The 22,674-nt window shown below is 42.8% G+C and overlaps 1 protein-coding gene across 1 annotated transcript; it reads left to right on the forward strand.

The window, feature by feature from the left end:
- Nucleotides 1-15,945: 15,945 nt before the first annotated feature.
- On the forward strand, nucleotides 15,946-18,030 carry LOC141612085 (protein ANTAGONIST OF LIKE HETEROCHROMATIN PROTEIN 1). The gene has a single exon (XM_074430796.1). It carries the CDS (start codon nucleotides 16,246-16,248, stop codon nucleotides 17,716-17,718), a length of 1,473 nt encoding a protein of 490 aa, XP_074286897.1. The 5' UTR covers nucleotides 15,946-16,245; the 3' UTR covers nucleotides 17,719-18,030.
- Nucleotides 18,031-22,674: the final 4,644 nt, after the last annotated feature.

Below are 22,674 nucleotides of genomic sequence, written 5' to 3' on the forward strand. Positions count from 1 at the left end.
GAATTAAGACTTTCTCCGATTGGGTTAGAATTAATATAGGCTGCGATAATCATATAGGTTAAGTTTAATGATAGCGATTGCATGTTAAACTGAATCGAAAGAGCATAATTGAATCGACCAATCTTATGACCTTAAGTAATTCGATTGACCTTAAAATTGAGTAAAATACAACACCCCCCCCCCCCCCCCCGATAATTGACCTAGTGAACCCACTCCCTAGACATTTTAATATTATTGTTTACATCGTTTATTTTATTGCAATTAGTCTTTAGAAATCAACCAAACCAAACCTTTAAGAAAACGGTTCCTTTAAGGTATTTTAAATATTAACAAACTGAATATTACCGCCTCCCTATGGATTCGATACATGTCTTGACACTAGTTATTAGTTAGTAGTATTATAAGATTATTTTTATTTAGGTGATACGACTTTAGCCTTATAAATTAGATTAATGATTAATTATCTAACGAACTAATATGAGTAATTAAATGCATATTAAATAATAAAGCTAATGACTTGAAGTGTTATCAAATGATTCAAAAGTCTTTGAGCCAAGCATATATAACCCCACTCAATAACGATTGATCATTGTAAGATGGTCTAATTTATAACCTTAATTATTTTATCGTGAATGTTAAATTCTAATTCTCCTTATGATTAGTTAATTAAAATGTATCGCGTTCTTAATCAACCTCCTAACCATTAAACAACCCTAACAATCCAGTTCAATGTTTAATCTGTTAACAACAACAATATAATTTAAATAATTCAATAAAAAATAAATAATGCATACAATTAAGTTGCACTTTATATATTTATATGAATTGCTTATAAATATAGTATCAAATCTCTAGTTGTTACTAATGTGAATTTAATTAACGAATATCGTTTAATTAACTAAATTAACAATAGAATAAAGAAATACATTACTACACTATCAATTAACATTCATATAGTTATCAATTAACATTCATATAGTTATAGACTAGGCCCTTCACAATTCCCCATATACAAAAAGAATAGGTGATCTAAAAACTTTTCCTACAAAATGCATATTCTTAAATAAGGAAACTAATGACAATTAATTAAGTCCATTCACTAAATAAGAAAATTAAAATCACACTTTATTTTATTAAATTAATCTTTCATAAAATTATATTATTTTCACTACACTCGCTCTAAACTATTATATTTTAATTAAAATAAAATAAAATCGATATAAAACTATAAATTCTAAATCTATTATTGATGCTATTATTAGATAATGACTTGACTCATACATCGTATAAAAACAAACTGTAAATCATTGTTACTAGTTTCGTGATTAAAAAAATTGAGAAAAAATTATAAAAATCGTTAGCTTTATGGTATACAAATATTTTAATTAAAATACATTTCGGCAAGTTACACAATTTTCTTGATTAAGTTTCAGTTCCAACCTTTTTTTTTTTATCAAAGCAAAATACAATAATGAGAAATGATTTTTAATTGTCGTGATTGTCACAAAAAATGTAGGTTGATGATAAACATATACTTCATTATTCTAAAAAAAACATTTAAGAAAAAAAAACAATCTCACAAAAAAATCACAAATAAAAAAAGATTGTTCTCATGTTGTGAAATGAGTATGAGAAGTTACGTGTCCAAGAACCTTGTTATTTTTGCTCTATTGTTAAAAAGTTGTGTTCAAGAATAAAATGTCTACCGAAGATGTCTTAGTCTAGTGGTTAGGACAGAGGTATTGTGGACAATAGGTCACAGGTTCGAATCCCCCCTCCCCTCTATTGTAATGCGACAAAGTGCACGCTTCGTTGAACAAAAAAAAGAACAAAATGCCTACAAAGTTGAAATTCAAATCTTTGCATCTTGACATCTCATACTTGTTGTCATGTTTGCTAAGGACCGAGTATCGTAGTAAACTAAAGGATGACTAGTATGTAACTCGATAATTGTTGTCACCTAGAGTTTGACTCCAATGTACCGAGTCCGGAGGTGGAAACAAGGGTGGTTTTAGTGGATTGATAGCGGTGTGAAACATCTACCAAATTAATGGAGTTTCTAACGTAGCTAAGTGAATGCAAATATTTCAATACCCAAAGTGAGACATTTTCTGCTCTAAAGAACAATTTCACCACAACAAATAAAAGGCCTTTTGGTGAAAGCCCTTTGTTTTGAAGTTTGAGCGATGGATGTGGCGGGGTTTAGTGTCTATTAGTTCATTACGCTTGAAGAGACACTCTTTGTTAAATTTGATGCTTGTTAGAATTGATTTGAGTGCCCTATACATTCATACATTTCCTAAATCTTTAATTTGAACTTGCAAAGATTCTGTAAACTTGTGATATAAAGCGTGATGATATCTTTGGTCAGCGTACTCAGAGGGCGAATCAGATCTAAATGCAGAGGAGTTTCATAAGGCGGTTTTATACCATCTTTAATAGCTTATTTCTTAGTCCTTGTAAGCCTGTTTTGCACCTTGAATTGTCATTTCAGTCCAAATGCATGTTGGTAACATTTGCGTCAATTGGATGTGATTCTACAATATTTGAGTTTATTTTGTAGGTGCGTTAATCGAGGCTTGAGAACCTTGACAAAGGAGTAAACTAGATAACTTGACCAAGGAGTTTTTGGATTTTATTCGTGTCAAGTATGGGCGAAGGGAAATATGAGGAATTGGTTATGATGAGGGTCAAGACCCAACTTTACAGGTCAAACAATGGAGCCAAACAAATAACCAAACACGAAGCAAAAGAGAGCCTTATATCATGGCTAGAGCCGCTATATGTGGCCACTTCAGCCAGACCAAGAAGATCGCTGATACGTGGCTGGACAGTTGTAGCTTTCGTCGTTTTGGATTCCTTCTTTGGTTCTTACATTGACTTGGTGTTTTTATTAACATTATTTTTATCATTAGTAGAAAATTTATTATCATTAGACATTACTTAAAAAAGGAAGAGAGACTTGAATCTTCATCTTATATAGTTTTAATTCCTTTGATCATTTGCCATCTTTGAATCAAATGTTTTAAATAGAATAAAAATGTTCTAGACAAAAAAAAAAATCATCTATAAAAATTAAATTACTCAATTTTATATTTTATTTTTATTATTTGATTATTCTTTAATTTTTTTATAATTTGATAATTTATATCATAAAAGAGTAAAAATTAAATAAGCCTAAACTAAGATATAGGTTTTATGTATATAGAATTTCTTGGAAAATGATACTGAAACCTTCAATCTACTATGATTGTAAGACTCTGAACTTTATTTTGTTAATTGAATGTTAAATATTTTTTTGCATAGTTATTTAATTGTTAATTTTTTAATAGTTTAGTCACCTAGTTTTCTTTTTCGGCTAAAAAGAGCTGAACTGCACTTATTGGGGCTGAAGTGAGCTGAACTGGACTTATTAGGGTTTAAGTGAACTTAAATGAGCTGAATGCGGCTGAAGTGAGCTTATTGGGGCTGAACTGAATTGAGAGAGCTGAAATGAATTGACTTGACTTAATTATTAAATAAAAATGTTAAGTATATTATGAAATAAATAATCTATTAGTAATCATAATATTTTTCGATTTCACAATAACTTGGGTAATGAAAAACTATACAACACATTATAGAATAAGAAAGTCTCACACTGTTAGACGGTCCATTTTTATTTAAAAACTATTCATGTAATATGACGAGCTTGTGGCTATGAGTATATCAGCACAGATGATAATTGATGATTGATGAGACGATGTAATTGCACAAATGGAAGAAGAAAATTCACAAAACTAAATTATTTTGTTTTTGTTGAATGAGTTTGGTTTGTATTAGCTATTAGATGACTGCAATATTATTTAGTTTGACTTCCGAAACTTGATATATTTTTACGTTCTTTTTCACATACAACAACAAAAATAATTGCAAATAATAATTATAATAATAACTCTTTTTATATTAATATTTAATTATATAATAATGATAAGGTTGAGTCGAGCTGAACTTAATAGAGCTAAAGTGGGCTGAGTTGAACTAAAATGAGCTGAACTGAGTTGAAGTGAGCGGAATGAGGGCTAAAATTAAGCCGAAAAGAACAGGGCCTAAGATTCAACCCCTTTATATTTTATTGACATTGTGCCTCATTTGTCGCAAAAAAAAAAAAAAAAAAAAAAATAACAATGCCTTTTGAAATTTAAAAACTTTCATTTAGTTTAACAATATTTAAAATGATTTAGAGTTAATCTTTTTATAACAAAAAAATAATCAAATCAATTGGATAACATTTAAAAGAAAAATGATATTTTGAACTTAAAACAACCTTGATTTATGATTTAAGTTCGGCAAGTCTTCCTTGTGACGCATATATCCGTCACAAGCTTGCGACGAGTCAAGTAATACTTATGTGGATAGATAAAACAAAACAGATTGATGTTCCCTAGATATTTTGCTTTTGTCTTATCTAAGTTACATTGGTAATACTTAACTCGTCGACAAATATGCGTGTCACAAATGAGAATTTGTGATTTTGTCTTATCTACCTTACATGGGTAGTACTTGACCCGTCAACTAATATGCGTGTCACAATTGAGAATTTGTGATTTAAGTTTGCCTCAAGAAAGTAACAAACCTAACTCATTTTAATCATTTTCACTTTAGTAAATAAAAAGACACTTACAGAGAAGCTAACCGAGCAGCCGACTTCCTAGCTAATCGAGGAGTTTATTCGAGCACGTCTCCTACTCACCTGGATAGTTTAAGACCTATTCTTCGGGAAGATATTTTTGGGGTAGCTATTCCCCGTGTAATAGCTAATAGTTAATTATCGGGGCTTCGCTCCTCAATCGTACCTGTTCCGGGTGTAATTCCGGAGCAGGATTATGGCCACTTAAGCTTGTAGAATGACGTCGTTGCTTGTCTCTTCCTTTCGCTCTCTCCTGTAAAGATGAACAAACTGAGGGCTCGGCTTGGTACCGAGCGTACTCACTCCGACGCTCAAGTCAGTAAACTTAAAGAGATAAGTTGTGTGTTAACTTGGCAAAGTATATTGTAGAGAGATAAGGGAGTTTATACCAGATTAAGATGATTTTCGGATCCTTTTCTCAATGAGAGAAGTGGAGTATTTATAGACTTTCACCTTTTGTCACGTAGTGGCCAAGTGGCCAAGTGGCTAGCAGGTGGAAAGACTATCTTACCCTCGGCCGAGGGACCCATGACAGGCCGGCAGGCCTGGTTGACTCCATGCCGAGGGGACTGGATGTGAGTACGCGGATATGCCTCTCGGCCGGCTAGTTGCCGAGCCGAGACCCAAGTGACAGGCCGATAGGCTTTGTCGGTTAGGCTGTTAATAAGTTGACTTGCTATCATTTATCTTTGACCTTGCTCAATATGTTGACTCGGTCAGCGGGTGCAGAATATGCCCCATCAATTTGCCCCCAGCGTAGTCTATGCCGTGGTATGGACCTTCGATGAGTGTTGAGCGTATTCTGCGCATGTCGAACTTCTTCCTCGGCTTGGTCCTCTTCGGGCCGTACCATATCCCCCCTCCACATGGTTGTGTAATGGACATCAAATGTGGAAAAGAAAATGGCGCTGGCCGAGACCAATGTTGAGAATGCCGTGTGCTTTTGATTGCCCCCGGCCGGTGCTGCCAAGCTTGGTTGATCAGCTGGCCGTTAGCAAGTAGATACCAAGGAGCGTGTCGAAGAAGATTTGTCACTGTGTGTCGATTGACATTCTGTGGCTGCATGCTTGACACGTGGCCTGGTGCTGATTGGTGGACGCTTCATGGGCTTTGCTCTGATTGGTCCACTGAATGGGCTTTGCTCTATAAATAGAGCAGTATGCCCCTCATTTTGACCTGCAAACTTCGTTTTCTCAAAAAATATCCTCTCTCTAGTTTTTCGAAGAAATTTCTCTCTAGTTTTCGAAGCGTTACTCGGCGTAACACTTTCTTTCAAGGTAAACAAACAAATTCTTCCCCAACTTTTATTTGTTAATTAATTGTTGCCACCATGTCTGCTGCTGATGCTCTTCCTAGTACCTCTACTCCGGGGGGAGAACCGCCGCATCCTGATGAACAGGAGCCACTGGTTGTCACCCCGATAGGGTTCGGGGGGCGCTTGTCGCCTTCTGCTGAAATTGATGAGAAATTTTTGGAGGATTTTGATGATGATGAGGAGGAAAAGACTCATTCTGATGTAGAGAGGCCGCATTTCCTGTGGCACGGCGAAGCCTGCTCGATTAAACCCGATCGTGTTTGGACGAACAAGTTCGCTAGTGTCTCCGGGCCTGAACTTTTTGAAGACCATTACTCTTTCGGCAGGGGGTATATAATCATTGTCCCTGAGGGTGATCAGGCAGTCTGTTGCCCTCCCGAAGGCTGTATAGGTGTATATATTAGGCATCTGGAGTATGGGCTCCGATTTCCTCTTAATGAACACGTCGCGGCCATAATCAAAGCCATGAATGTCGCCGTGGCACAACTGCATCCGTTGGCCATTAGGACGATTATTGGCTTCGTATGGCTTTGTCTTTTTAAAGGGGAGGCCCCAACGGTGAATCTTTTCCGCCGGCTCCACCATCTTCGGCAGACTACCCTAGGCGGCACGGGGTGGTACAGCGTGAAGACCGAGCCGGGTTATGTTACCGTTTCCAAGCTGACATCTTGCAAAGACTGGAAGGGGCGGTGGGTATATGTCGAGGTTCCGGAGGACTATCCACTGCCCCGGTCCTTCCAGCGCCGCGTCAATTTGCGGTGTGAGAGTCAGGGGGAGCATGAAACATATGTCTCCCGTAATAAGATTAAGATGGACGCCAAGAAGGTCTATCTTAAGGACGACGAAGTGCGGGCAATGAGCCTGTTCGAGGCTGAGAGGGATGGCACGCCGAAGGGATGGATGCCTCCGACGCAGATCGTCCTTCAAGACGAGCCGCTTTGCCACGTCGGCCTCATACCGGCCCTCGGCCAGGGTGAGTGGGGTCGGTATGAGGCCCACCTTTGCTTTTTATGCTTCTGTATTTGAGCCTTGGTTTACTTCTTTTGCTTAACTGTTGACTTTGTTTCTTGCAGATCGATTTGGCCGTGATCTCTCCGCCTCCACCATAAACAAGTTGGGACTTGACCAGGACGGGAGAGTTGTTGAGCTGCACCCTAAGGCCGCACCGCGTGATCGCAGACCGGCCCCGCACGAACTCATGGAGCAGGCGATGAAGGCAATGGATGTGGGGGCGACTCAAGCAGAGATTGGCGGTAACGTGTCGCGCCGGAGACCAAAAACAACGTCTACGACGGCTACGACGTCAACTCTAACTCGATCTCCAATCCCCGCAGTCCAAAAGGATCAGGTGGTCGTCAATGTTGATGAGGACGTCACCGTTCTGGAGGGTCCTCCTTCAAATAAGAGGAAGGAAACAACGCCTGTTGCTGCTGTTACCGAGGCAGGGAAAGAGAAGGGGTCAGCCGACCCTCTGTCCAAGAAGGCTAAGACTGGTACGGATCTAACCCATGGCTCGGATTTAGCAGGTTCTTTAGGCATTACTGATGACAGGCTTTCTGATATGTCAATGAATGTTGACATGGACGCTTTGTCTGGGTTTTTTATAGATCAGCCGTCGCCAGCTGTTGTTCTCACCGAACGGCAATTGGAGAAGCAGCCTGTGCAGACGGGCGATAAAAATGTCGCCGCCGACTCCTCATCCGAGAAGGTTTCCCCCGTTCAGCTCAGGGCGGACGGCATAAGGTTGGCCAAGAGGCTGGTGAAGTGGGCTGAACTAGCCGGCACTCATATTATCGAGCAAGAAAAGCTCGTGGCTCAAACTACCCCTACGCTCGAACGGCTTATGCTTGAGCTTGCCGTTGTTAAGAAGGAGGCCGAGAGGACGAAGAAGGACTTCCTGGCCACCATGAAGGACTTTTTCGCTGAGCGAAAGCTTAAGGAGGACGCCGAGAAGGTGGTCCTGGCCGAGAGAGCCAAGGTTGAGTCTGCGTTGGCTGATGCCGCTAAGCTGCGGGAGGAGAGGAACAAATTTGAGGGCGGCTATAAGGCCATGGTTGAGCAGAGGGAAAGATGGAAGTCCCTGCATTCGGCCGAGGCGAAGGAGCACAAGGTCACAAAGGCTATCCTTGCTCAGAGGGAGAAGAGTATTGAGATGCTGAAAACCGTCATCATCCCTGACATGTGTGCCCGGTACTGGGACCAAGCTGAAGATGCTACCAGGGATGCGATTAAAGAGCTCCTTCTTGAAGGCACCTTCCCGTGGCAAGATTTTGACAGGCTCCTGGATGAGAAGGCGGCTGCTGCGGAGGCCAAGGCCGCGGCTGAGGCGAAGGCGACAAAGGCTACTCAGGAAGCTGCGGCCAAGGCGGCCCATGATGATAAGGTGAAGGAGGCCAGAGAGGAGGTTGAGAGGGCAAAGGCAAGTGAAGCTGCCAAGCCGTCCTCTGGGCCGCCCACCGTTGGTGATGCTGCTACTGCTGCCGGTGGCGAGTAGCAACAAGCATAGGGAGACGGGCGGTCGTCACCAGATTCATCCGACCCTTCGGACAGCTTCAGCTGTTCGGGGGCCAACTATTGAGCCTTTCCTCCCTGCCATCCTTTTGGCGCTTCAAGTCTTAATGTTGTAATCTTTTGTTATTCCTTCTTTTTGTTAAACTTTGGTAGGTTGTGTTTAGGCTATCCCTATGGGGACGGTCGTCGACTTTGTTTTGCCCCACTTGTAAACATTTTTAATAAAGTTTGTTTATTTGCCTTCGGCTTGGCCGAGGCTTTGATCTCATTCTCCATTCAGTTGTCTTCTTACGTTTTTAAACATATTGAGCGCTTTTTGTTTTTACCTTCGGCTTGGCCGAGGCAATTAGATTGCGTATCTCAACTGTACTTAAACGTTTTTAGCATATTGGTCGTGCCCCCTACTGCACCTGAACAGGCCGAGGCAGCAAGGTTTACGTTCCCCAATCTGCTCAGAAACATGGTGGCATGTCGGTCGCTTCCTCCTCCACTCCCGGCTTTGGCCGAGGCGGTCAGATTTGCGCTTCCCAACTGCTGTTGTAAACATGTTTGCATATCGGTCGTTTCCCCGTCACTCCCGGCTTTGGCCGAGGTAATCGAGGTTACGGCTCGACTGCATTCGTATCTATAGACATATTGATCGCTTCCTCTGCCACTCCCGGATTGGCCGGGGCAATCAGATTTGCGTTCTCAACTGTACTTATACGTTCTTAAGCATGTTGGTCCCTTTCGCGAGTATCAACTGCATTTGTAGTGACTGCCCGGCTTGGGCCGTGGCGTCTACTAGTGACTGCCCGGCTTTGGCCGTGGCGTCTACTTTGGTACGACTACGGAGGGGACAAGCATTTCGATGGAAAACTTGGATCACACTTCATAAGATATAATCACGCGTTGGGGTGCCCACAACGGTCTCGGACACCTCCGCCGCTATACGAAATACTTCCTAAGGTTGTCTGTGTTCCAGTGGCTCATTAGAGGCACACCCTCCATGTCTGTCAGCCGGTATGTCCCCGACCTCATTTCTTCAACCACCCTGTAAGGTCCTTCCCAGTTGGCCGTCATTTTACCATGGATGTTTCCTTTGTTTGTTGCGGCCGACTTTCTCAGGACTAGATCTCCTACTCTTAAGTCCCTTTTGTGGACCCTACGGTTGTATGCTCTTCTCATTCGATTTTGATATACTGCCAAGTTGAGCCGTGACGTATCTCGACTTTCTTCGACCAGGTCTAGGGAGGCTCTCAGGCCTTCTTCATTTTCGGCTGGGTTAAAGGTTTGCGTTCTGAATGTCGGCACCGCTGCCTCAATTGGCAGGACGGCCTCAGACCCATAGACTAGGTGGAATGGACTGTACCCTATTGCTTCTTTCTCCGTAGTTCGAAGTGACCACAGGACGCCGGGTAGTTCATCAGCCCATCTTCCCTTTAGATCTTCAACCTTATTATTCAACCCGTTCAGTATTGTTTTATTAGCTGCCTCCGCCTGACCGTTGCTCTGAGGGTGGCAGACGGAGGAGTACGCAAATTTGATACCGAGCTCTTCCAACCAATTCATCACCATGTCGCTCCAAAACTCTCGGCCGTGGTCAAATACCATGACTTGGGGTAACACAAAACGAGTTATGACGTTCCCCAAATCACCTTTCTTACGGCTGCCATGGTCTTGGCAGATATCACGACAGCCTCGACCCATTTGGTGAAGTAGTCAACGACGACAATCAGGTACTTCCTTCCTCCGGAGGCCGTCGGAAATGGTCCTAATAAATCCATCCCCCACTGTGCAAATGGTAGGGGACTAAGTACTGGTTGCAGGTCTCGGGAAGGTGCATGTATTACCGGAGCATGCATCTGACAATTCTTGCACTTCTTGGTTTTTGCCCTGGAATCTTTCAGCATGGTAGGCTAGAAGTAGCCGGCTCGGAGAGCTTTGTGGGCTAGCGTTCTCGCCCCCATGTGATGTCCGCAGATGCCTTCGTGAATCTCTGTCAGTATAAGCTCCGCGTCGGCTGGGCCGACACATTTCAGGAGTGGTCTTATTACGGACCTTCTGTACAATTCTCCTTCAAACACTAAGTACCTTGCAGCGATTCTTCTTATCTTCTGAGACAGACTGCGGTTCTCCGGCAACTCTTTTGTCAGCTTGTATTTCATTATCGGAGTCATCCACGTTGTCTCGGTTTCGATGTCGCCCACCATGCCGACGGTCTCAGTGATCCTTTTAGCATTTCTGATATCCACCAGCACGGTTCGACTGACATTCTTGATGCTTGAACTGGCAAGTTTTGAGAGAGCGTCGGCTCGGTTGTTCTCAGACCTGGGGATGCACTGTATTTGGAAATATTTCAATTTTGAGGTGTCAACTTTTACCCTCTCTAGGTACCTTACAATCCCATCGTCTCGAGTCTCATACTCTCCTCTGATTTGATTAGTCACTAGGAGTGAGTCTGTTTTCAACACAATATGCTCCGCCCCGGCAGCTCTAGCTAACTCGACTCCAGTTATCACCGCCTCATATTCGGATTCGTTATTTGAGGCCGAGAAGGTAAACTTCAAGGCGTACTCAAACTCGTCTCCGTTAGGGCTGATGATAAGGATGCCGGCTCCTGAGCTGTTCGCCGTGGAGGACCCATCGGTATACACTTCCCACACGCCGGGATATGATTCTTCTTGATATGTGCACTCAGCCAGGAAGTCTGCAAGCGCTTGCCCCTTTATCGAAGGCCTTGGCTTGTACTGAATGCCAAAGCCGGAGAGCTCCACCGCCCATTTGATGAGTCTGCCGGATTTTTCGAATTTTTCTAATGCTTTCTCCAATGGCTGGTCGGTTAAGACCGTCACGGGATGTGCATCGAAGTAGGGTTTCAGCTTCCTTGTGGCAACGACGACGGCGAGGGCTGCCTTTTCGATTAGTGGGTAGTTTCTTTCGGCGGCCAGCAGTGTGTGGCTGATAAAGTAAATTGGGTATTGCTGCTTATTTTCTTCCCTGACGATTACGGCACTGACCGTGGCCGAGGTGACTGCTAAGTATAGATATAGCGTCTCCCCCAGCGTCGGCCTGGACATGGTCGGTAGTGTCAGAAGGTGGGCTTTCAGTTGCTTGAAAGCCGTGCTCTGTTCCTCCCCCCAGCTAAAGTTTTTATTCCCTGTTAGTACTTTAAAGAACAGAGTGCTCTTGTCGGCCGACCGAGAGATGAAACGGGCGAGAGCCGCCATCCTTCCGGTCAGCATCATAACCTCTTTTCGATTTCTCGGCTCCGGTAGGTCTAGTATTGCTTGGACTTTCTCTGGATTGGCATCAATTCCCCTGGCGCTGACAAGCACGCCGAAGAACTTGCCGGCCCGGACACCGAAGTTGCATTTTATTGGGTTAAGCTTCATCTTATATTTCCTTAGTACAAAATGTTTCGCTCAAATCGGCTAGGTGCTCGCTGTCAGACTTGCTTTTTACAATAGCATCGTCGACGTAAGCCTCGATGTTTCACCCTTTTTGATCTTGGAACACTTTGTCCATTAGCCTAGTGTAAGTTGCGCCAGCGTTCTTCAAACCAAACGGCATCATTTTGTACATGTATGTGCCGTGAATGGTGATGAATGCGCATTTAGGCATATCTTCCTCGGCCATGAATACCTGATGATACCCTGAGAAGGCGTCTAGCAGGCTTAGCATAGTGTAGCCTGCCGTGGCGTCAATTAAACTATCTATTCGAGGCAAGGGATATCAATCTTTAGGGCACGCTTTATTAAGATTGGTAAAATCAACACACATCCTCCACGCCCCTGACGACTTCCTCACCATTACAACATTTGCTAGCCACTCAGGGTAAGTACAAGGCATGATAAAGCCCGCCGCTAATAATTTGTCTACTTCAGCTTTGATGGCTTCATCCTTCTCGGCCGAGGAGTTCCTCATCTTCTGCTTGACAGGCCGAGCGGTGGAGAGTACGTTCAGCTTGTGAACGATCACCTCCCGGCTCACGCCTGGCATCTCGGCGGCTGAGTATGCGAAGACATCTTTGTTCTTCCTCAGCAGGTCTATGAGATCAGCTCTGAATTTTGGCTCCAGGTCGACACCGACAGTTACGGTGCGCCCTGGGTCAATTTCCACTTCCTCGGTCTCGGCTCCTTCGACCATGTCGACGTTAGTGTTCATCGGATCACCCTCCTGCTGCAAGGATGGGCTCTTCCCTTTCTTGGACTTCTTCGCCACTTTGAGGGATTGCATGTTGCACCCCCTGGCCGACACTTGGATATTGACTATTTCGTCTCTCTCGTCCTTTGAGACGAGCTTTTGTGCTTCCCCCCGGTCCGAGACGTACATCAATGTCAGGGCCCGGATGGACATCACTGCATCGGCCTCGCTCAAAGTGACTCGGCCTATGAGAACATTGTAGGCAGACGAACCATCAATAACCACGAACTCAGATAAAACATTTTTAGCCGCGTCCGCTTGGCGAACATCACCGGCAGTCCCGATTGACCCCGGGGTACCAGGCCGGCCCCGAGAAAGTCAGTATAGCGGGTTAGTGCAGGGGCTCACGTCTCCAATTTTCAGACCGAGATTAAGAAAGCACTCCCTGAACATGATGTTCGTGTAGGCGCCTGTGTCAATCAGGCACCTTTTGACCAAGTGGTTGGCTATATCCAGGTGGACTACAAGCGGGTCGCTGTGCGGGGCGACGACTCCCTCGTAGTCCTTCTTTCCAATGGTTATATCGGGGATTGTGGAAGCGGGGATCGCTGTTTTGGGCACAAAGTTGATGGCTTGGTATAACTCATTTAGGTGCCGTTTGTGCCCATTAGCTGACCCACCGTTCTCGTTCCCCCCGATGACAACCTGGATCACTCCCATCCGTTGGAATACTGATTTTCTATTCGCCCCATCGGCGTTTGCTTCTGGGCCTCCAGCTACATACTTGCTGAGGCTCCCCTTTCGGATCAGCTCTTCGATGGCATTCCTCAGATGTCGGCAGTTGTCAGTTTTGTGGCCGGTGTGGCCGTGGTATTCGCAAAACTGGCTTGCGTCACCGTCCCTCCTCGCCTTGGGGGGCCTTGCCCACTTCTGCCCATCATTCTTGCTTAGGGTGAAGACCTCGGCCGGAGAGGCGACCAGGGGGGTGAGACTATTGTACCGCTTCTGGTTGTACGGTCCTGAACTCCCCCCGACGCCCGCCGAGTACTGTTTCCTATTAAATCTCTCGGGCCGTGACCTATTCCCGTCACGGCGGCCTTCATCTATTTTGTCCCGGCGGCTCTTCCTCTCTGGGTGCCCAGCTTCACTGTGGCCTACCCAGGTTTTGTGATAGTCTTCCACCTTTACGGCTCGGTCGGCCATCTTTCTGGCGGAGTCTAAGTTGAGGTTCTCGCACTTGATCAGCTCGTTTTTGAACTCGCCTTTCGGGAGGCCTTTCATCAGTGCGAAGGCCGCCAGTTCGGTGTTCAGCTCGCGGATCTGCTGAACTTTTGCGTCGAATCTCTTCACGTAGCTTCGGAGGGACTCGTCCTCCCCCTGTCGGATAGTGAGGAGATCTGATGTTTCCACGGCCCTTCTCTTGTTGCAAGCATACTAGGCTATGAAATTGTCTCTTAGGTCGGCATAACAGTATACCGAGCCATTAGGTAGCCCCTTGTACCAACTCTGAGTCATCCCATGCAGGGTCGTTGGGAAGACTCGGCACCACACCTCATCAGGCTGCTCCCATACCGACATGTACGACTCGAAAGCCTCGGCATGGTCGTTTGGGTCGCTATCCCCTTTGTATGATAACGGCGGCAGCTTCAGCTTAGTCGGCACAGGGACTTCGAGGACATAGGCACTGAGAGGCTGTCTGACCACGTGTCGAATGACACGCGGCGATCGGCTCCTCGCAACCTTAGTCCGGCTTCTCTCCCTCTGGCGGGAAGGGCTTGTTGTCCGACTTTGGTGAGTCGGACTTCTTTCATTCCTTCGGGGGTGGCCTCGTTGTTGCCGCGGCGACGCTGTCCTCCCGCGAGTGGGGGAAGGACTCGGTGTCCGCCACCGGCACCACGGGCTCTGCACAAGCGTCCTAGCATGCCCGGCTCCTTGTATCGCTCCGGTCGAGTTGTTCGAGTCACTTTATGGGCCCTGGTCACTGTGGATGCACTGCCACACCGTCGTCGTGACGGGGGTGATCGACGTACTACCCATCTCATCCGGTCCAGGAATAGCTTTAATTTGGCCGCATCGACGACCACATGTCCCATGACATGACTTGGCGGTAGCGGCGGTGTTCTTCGCTCTTTTGGCATCCCGTACGCCGGTTCAGTGACTCGGCCGGTGGGGGACTGTCCGATCTCAGAATTACGGAACGTGTCATCCTGGAAGAATGCAGTTCTTTCACTCATAGTTTCTTGTTGCTTTGACATCTTCTTAGCTCGCTGAATGGTTTTTTTTTTTTTTTTTTTTTGTAAGGTAGGTGACTAGCTTTTAGTATCTCCTTCCCCACAGACGGCGCCAATTGTTCCGGGTGTAATTCCGGAGCAGGATTATGACCACTTAAGCTTGTAGAATGACGTCGTTGCTTGTCTCTTCCTTTCACTCTCTCCTGTAAAGATGAGCAAACTGAGGGCTCGGCTTGGTACCGAGCGTACTCACTCCGACGCTCAAGTTAGTAAACTTAAAGAGATAAGTTGTGTGTTAACTTGGCAAAGTATATTGTAGAGAGATAAGAGAGTTTATACCAGATTAAGATGATTTTCGGATCCTTTTCTTAATGAGAGAAGTGGAGTATTTATAGACTTTCACCTTTTGTCACGTAGTGGCCAAGTGGCCAAGTGGCTAGCAGGTGGAAAGACTATCTTACCCTCGGTGAGGACCCATGACAGCGGCGGCTGGTTGACTCCATGCCGAGGGGACCGGATGTGAGTACGCGGATATGCCTCTCGGCTAGTTCTTGCGCCGAGACCAAATGACAGTAAGCGACGGCTTTGTCGGTTAGGCTGTTAATAAGTTGACTTGCTGTCATTTATCTTTGACCTTGCTCAATATGTTGACTCGGTCAGCGGGTGCAGAATATGCCCCATCAGTACCAAAAAAAAAAAAAAAATTTAGTCAACTTTTAATTCTTTCGTCATTACCATAGCTTAAAATTTGATTTAATAATAACTTTTTGTTTAAGACGAATCATTTACGTCTTTTGAAAAGATATGAGATTTTGTGATTATTTTATGGTCAAAAACTCAAATGTAACCATAATGATCCAACTAGTTTTACCGCTTATCTTAACTTATTTTTCAATGTACTCAGATATAATTATAAAAAAATAATCTTAAAATCTCGTTTTTAAAAAAAATTAGAATGACCCATCTAAAGAAAGAACAACTCAGATTTAATTATATCAAACCAAAGATTCATAATGGGGCAACTTTTTGACTCTGAATCCCAAAAGAAATGGCATGCTAATCTCGAAAATATAAAAGGAGCATAATATATCAATTCAATCAACCAACCAAGATCCACCTCACCTTATTTCATTTCTCAACAAGGCAACTTCCTATTCACACCTTCTCTATCCCTCTCTCCTTTGAAAATAAAGACAACTAATCCCTTCTTTTTCAAACCTTTCAACTCTTTCGCGTTCACACCTTCTCTTACACATTTCATCGAACATATAAAGTGCATTCTTTCTTCTCTCATTTTTCACCCAATTCTCCCCATTTTTCTCATCAATTCACTTCAATCTTGAATACCCAGATTTTATTTCCCATCAATTCACATAAAAATCGTAGCTTGAAGGATGAATAATGGTAGTAGCAAGCCCAACAATGGCGTTGGTGGTAGGAAGAGGAGAAAGAAAGATGTTAATGCTGAAGAAAAACAGGGTTTTAAAGAGATTGTTAGTTCATTTTTATTGTTGGAAGATGAAGAAAAAGTTGATAAACAAGAATGGGATAATATTGATTCTGAAGAAAAATCTAATCTTGATGCTAATCATAAGAAAAAAACACAATCAATGGAGGATTATTACTCAAATATGCAAAATCATTATGAGGGTTTAGAAGGAAATGATAGATTAAGGAGAAAGAAATCAAGGGTTGCTGTTAATTCTGCTGTTACTGCTGTTGCAACTGAAATGGTTGAAAAAAGTTGTAATCTTGATGTTAATAGTAGTGGTAAACAATCTGGTAGTGGGTCATTAGTTAGTCATCAGCGTCGATTATGGGTAAAAGATCGGTCGAAAGCATGGTGGGATGAGTGTAATAGTCCTGAATTTCCTGAAGCAGAGTTTAGGAAATTTTTTAGGATGGGTAAATCAACATTTGAGGTGATTTGTGAGGAGTTGAATTCAGTTGTTGCTAAGGAGGATACAATGTTAAGAGCTGCAATTCCTGTTAAACAGCGTGTGGCGGTTTGTATATATAGATTGGCAACTGGTGAGCCACTTAGGCTAGTGTCTAAGAGGTTTGGGTTGGGTATTTCAACTTGTCATAAGCTTGTTCTTGAGGTTTGTCAAGCAATTAGGAATGTTTTGATGCCTAAGTATTTGCAATGGCCAAATGAGGAATCATTGAAGAGGATTGAGGAAGAATATGAGTCTCTTTCGGGTATTCCTAATGTCGTTGGTTCTATGTATACAACTCATATACCTATCATTGCTCCTAAGATTAGTGTGGCTGCTTATTTCAATAAGCGACATACGGAGAGAAATCAGAAGACGTCTTACTCGATTACAGTTCAAGGTGTTGTTAACCCTAAAGGGGTGTTTACTGATATATGTATAGGATGGCCTGGTTCAATGCCTGATGATAAGGTGTTAGAGAAGTCAGCATTGTATCAAAGGGGTAATCAAGGGCTTTTGAAGGGTGTTTGGATTGTTGGGGGTTCGGGTTACCCGTTAATGGATTGGGTATTAGTCCCATATACTCAGTCTAATCTAACTTGGACTCAGCATGCTTTCAATGAGAAGATTGGGGAAGTCCAGAAGGTTGCCAAGGATGCCTTTGCAAGGTTGAAAGGAAGGTGGTGTTGCTTGCAAAAGCGAACCGAGGTTAAACTTCAGGAGTTGCCTATGGTGCTTGGTGCTTGCTGTGTTTTGCATAATATATGTGAAATAAAGGGAGAGGTGATGGATCCTGAGGCTAATTTTGATCTTTTTGACGATGAAATGATGCCGGACATACCATTGCAATCTATGACGACAATAAAAACTAGAGATGCTATTGCTCATAATCTACTGCATCATGGTCTTGGAGGCACTGGGTTTCTGTGATCTGTCTACATTAAATCGCTTTAAATGATTACAGATGAATTTATATTATTGAGCAAATAGTCGAGTATGAGACAGTCTCATAGTTTCTGCATGATTTGTAGAGCACTCTTTCGCAAGATCGGTCGGTCATCTTAGGATTGTATAGGCCATACTTTTATATATAATACATAGCAAATAGGTATGTATGTATTCATTCTATGGTTCTTTACTTATATCTTAATTGTTTCTCGGAGACAGATAGCCTACCCTTGTAAACCTTCATTTGTTCAATTCTTTCAAGTATATGATTAAATGCTTTTTTGTTTTTTTGAATCAAAGGGCTTCATGCTAAGATTTCGTACAATTTATTTGCCTGATCCCTCCCTAATGGTTTTGGTACTTGGCATTGTTGTTACTTGATAGTGTCCATTTCTAAGTCCTTGATAATAAATGAATCACGATTCACGATATTAGAGAAGGGGAATTCGAACTTGCAATTTAATAAGTATCTAGGTTGAACTTGTAAGTTGAATGACAAAATATAGACCTTTGGATATGGACTGGTTCAACTCACATGTGCCTTGCATAGTTGCATGGGAATCAAACTTTACACTCCTAATTAATTTGGCTCCATTGAGTTTAGACTAATTTGAACCCAAGTATGATGAAGAGAGCAATAAATAAATGTGTAAAAATGCGTTAAGCATGATCCTTGTCTCAATTGCACAATTCATGATCCATTACCTATAAATTGTGTGGGGCTTGTGACGTAAACGTAGGGTGATATTTTATCTTTCTTTGATTCAAATCAAGTTCCGTTAGTTTTGTTTAGTAAAGTCAATGTTAGTTTCAAGTGCCTTGTCATTCTAGGGGCCATTTCCTCAAGAATAACTCTTGTTTTCACACTAGTTACATCCCTTACAAAAACGTACAAGGTATAAGACACGCTTGGTGATGAAAGAAAAATATTTAATGATGGCATGCATAGTTTATTTAAGAGTAGATTTTTTTTTATATTAGGAAAGAAAACTAGGTTGATTCCATTGAGTAGGATTAATCTATCTTATCCTTTTGAATAAATTTATATAAAAAAGAACAAAATGGAAAACATTATGTTTAGTTTATGCGGTTTTTACTTTTTAGGCTAGTTTTGAAATTTGTAATAAAGACTTTTATGCAATTAAGACTTATAACTTATGCGATCGAGACTTGTAATTTATGCGATCAAGAATTGTAATTTATGCAATCGAAGACGTTACATTTTGTAGTGGGCTGCAAAATGCTAAATGGACCGAAATTGCCTTTAGTTTAAGTCTGCCAATAGCCCAATACCACCGGCCTCGGTGAAACTTTTACTATACATTTAAATTCGGATCGAATCCGGTTTTCGAAATCTGGATTTCCGAATTTTTGGATTCCAGATTTTCGGATACCCGAATTATTCGGATCGGATGTGGATCAAGAAAAATGAAAATTTTAAATTAGAATATCCAATCCGGTTTTCAAATTCGGATCGGATATCCGGTTTTGCTCATCCCTAGCTAAAAGGTTAAAACTCAAAAAGTTTTAACAGCAATAATGCCTTCTATAAGAGCAAGAGTTTCAGCTAAAAGAACAATAATTTGACCGCAAGATTTAGCACCTAAGAGCAACTCCAATGATATAATAGAGAGACTGTGGACGTAGCCACCTGCAGGCCCAGCCGATCTGTGGACATACAACGGTCTTTTGAAAGCCACGCTCGGCGGCGTAAAAATGCTTTCGACCGGATCGTTTTAGATCGGTCGGTTTCGTCTCGGTAAGAGTATCGAAACGATTAGAGATGTTCGGAGTCGCCACCAAGTATTTGTGGGATGCTTGGAATCCATTTGAAATCCACTTTATACCTCGGTCAAATCGAATCACAAAGCAGCGTTTGACATAGGTACTAAAGATTAGGAAATCGTCCCTCTTTAGCATCCTATCTCTAGAATGACTCTCGTACGCCCTGGATAAGGTCGTCCACTATCCACAGTTTCTGAGTAAGAGGTGAAGGTACGTATTGGGAAGCCTTTTAATCAGACACCCAATCCCACCCGCGGTAGCGACCTCTACTGATCGATCTTGGTTGGTTGAATGCAAACACGGTTTAAATGCATGAATGCGCATCCAATAATTTAAACCTAACATGTGAGAGCTTTCTAAGTCGGTTGATTTAATCCAAGTATCAAGTATAAGATGTCGAGTTGGATTAATGGTTGATTTGCATGCAAGACGGAAATTAAACATCCATTTACCGTATTAGGTTTATGGTGCATAACGTGATCCATTTGTCTTAGTAAAGCATTTTGTAAATATGATTTTGGATGAGCAAATAGTCATCTGATCTGTCCTATATCCGGGCAAATCGGAGTCGGGATCGTCCTAGACGATCTTTGGAAAGGAATGACCACACCAGGCAACATGAGGCGCGAGCTCATTGGCGATCTGAGGGGTCTCCCCTGGTTTTGGAAATAAGAAAGAAGGGGCATGTTTAGGCGCGGGTTAACCAACTGTTGTATGTCGTGTTCTGACCTTTTGAAAAACGTATTGAAAAATGGGTATTTGACCCGATTTGATTTGAAAGGGTCGTTTAGACCGCATTTATTGATTTGAGGAACGAGACTCGAATAATCATCATTATTTTGATGATATTCGGTGTCGGGTTCGACTTGGCAAGCTTGACATGAATAGTTTTAAAAATAATTATGAACTAATTGTTTTAAGTTCATTTGAATGTAATTAGTCGATACTCATCATCGTACCCGGGTTAAAATCCGGCATGGTATGTAGAACCAAAGATGACTTTGTGTTGGTGACTAATATGCTTGTTTTGAAAATGTAAAGAAATGATGAAAGGCTTTTAAAATACCTCCCAAAAATGAAATAAAAGGCTTTAAAATACCTTTTAAATGTTATTAACCAAATATTATCACCAAAACACGGATTTAACCGTCATGATATGAGGAACCAAGGGTGAAAAATGTTTTATGGCTAAAACAAATGAAATAAAATAAAAAAAAGGTTTGAAAATATTTGAAATGGTAAAAATCGATTACAAATATGAAAATGGATTAAAGGGGAAAGACGAGAACAAACACGGTTGAGTTCTGACCTGGGCACCCCATTGAGGCGCGAGCCTTTGTGCACAATAAGGGGCTTCTGCCTCAGGCCAAAACTCAGTTTTGGCTCGTTTATCCCATGTTTTGGATCATATTATGCATGTTTTAGCATGTTATAGTCATGAAACAAATGAAAACATGATAAAAGAAGGATTTTTACACCCTCATACTTACATGTTTGGTTATGACGAGAAACCGACGTAAGTGTAACAACTCGTTTGGTCGGAAAAGACTCGGTTTAAAACCGTTTTGGTAAGTAAAAAGAGTGTTTTATTAAGATTAGTGATGGTGTAGCGGTCGAAGTGGTCGGTCAAGTGATTTAATGCACGATGACGGTACCAAAAAATGTGTAAGTCTTGTATTTATGATCGGTAGGTCGTAAATACGCGTCGGATTGTGACTTAAGAAGTCGAGTCGAGAATTTTAAGGGAGAAAAGAGGGGGCGGACACTCGCGTGAGGATTGTAGTGTGTGATTGTGGATATTATAGAGAAATGTGGGATGGTAGGTCGGTTTTGTTTGCTTAGAGGCTAAGCAAACACCTGCTTTAGGCGCGAGCCACCTAGCGATACAAGTGGGTGTATTGTCCCTTTCAATTTAGACGTGGCCTATTCTCCATCCATTGTTGATATGTGTTATTCATATAAGATGTCGTGTAACAATATGAGCATCTAATAAGATGGTTTTGGTGTTACTTGAGGTAGGTGTTTTGTGTGCTTGACTCGTGTTTGACCCGTGGGAGTCGGGATTTGAATTTCGAGTCGGTTTTTGGCCCGGTGTCGGTTTTGACTCTAATTAGGGTCATTTTAATGGAAATGACATGATGAAGACATTAATGGCATTATTTTTGACGTTCGAGATTTGGGTTGACTTGGGTTGACTCAGGTTGACTCGAGTTGAGGGTTTCTGAGTCGGTTTTGGGTCCGAAGATGGTTTTAACTCTAAATAGTGTTATTTTAATGCAAATGAAGTTAGAAAACTTTTGAAATCATTTTTCATATACGAGTAGTGCATTAAACCGTCTCATGCATAGCCAATCCACGCACGCATATCAAAAACACGTTACAGTCCGATCATCATCGGGTGATTTTTGGAAGGTGCAGATATCGGGTATCTACAGAGCGCCCACTTTGACTGAGGCTTGGACAGAGCGAAAGTCAAAGTATGATCTCCAGGTCAATCGAAGATTATAACCCGAAGACCAGTGCGACGTCGAGGCGACTCAAAAAGGTTTGAGCCAAGGACCTGCCGTCGGGAAGGGCGACGTCGAGGCGACTCGGGGATTCGAGTCAAGGACCTGCCGTCGGGAACATTTTAAAGTCTTTCGACTTCCGATTCAGGTCGTTTAAAGTCCATTAGACTACGTATAAAGGCTCGCCAACCATAAGAAGGAATCATACTTGAGGCATCTTCGGGATACGTCCTTCAATCATTTGCGCGCAAAGGCTCGCCAGCCGGTGTTGAAGGTGGTGTGTTTTGAGGCTCGCCAGCCATAGGAAGGAGTCATACCTGAGGCATCTTCGGGATATGTCCTTGATTCGTATCTTGTGTGCGTGCAAAGACTCGCCAGCTGTGATAAGGAGTCGTACCCGAGGCATCTTCGGGATACGTCTTTGAGTTGTACCTTGTTTGCGGACAAAGGCTCGCCAGCTTGTGAAAAGGAGTTGTACTCGAGGCATCTTCGAGATACGTCCTTGAGTTGTATCTTGTTTGCGGACAAAAGCTCGCCAGCTATATGCGCTGTAAGGCTCGCCAGCCATCTATGGTCGAATGATCGACTTTGGAAAATAGCATGTGTGAAATCCATTAAAAAAATCGGCACTCGCTGGGAAGTTAGA

This window comes from Silene latifolia, chromosome 11 (assembly GCF_048544455.1).
Source record: "Silene latifolia isolate original U9 population chromosome 11, ASM4854445v1, whole genome shotgun sequence".
Classification (NCBI taxonomy): Eukaryota; Viridiplantae; Streptophyta; class Magnoliopsida; order Caryophyllales; family Caryophyllaceae; genus Silene; species Silene latifolia.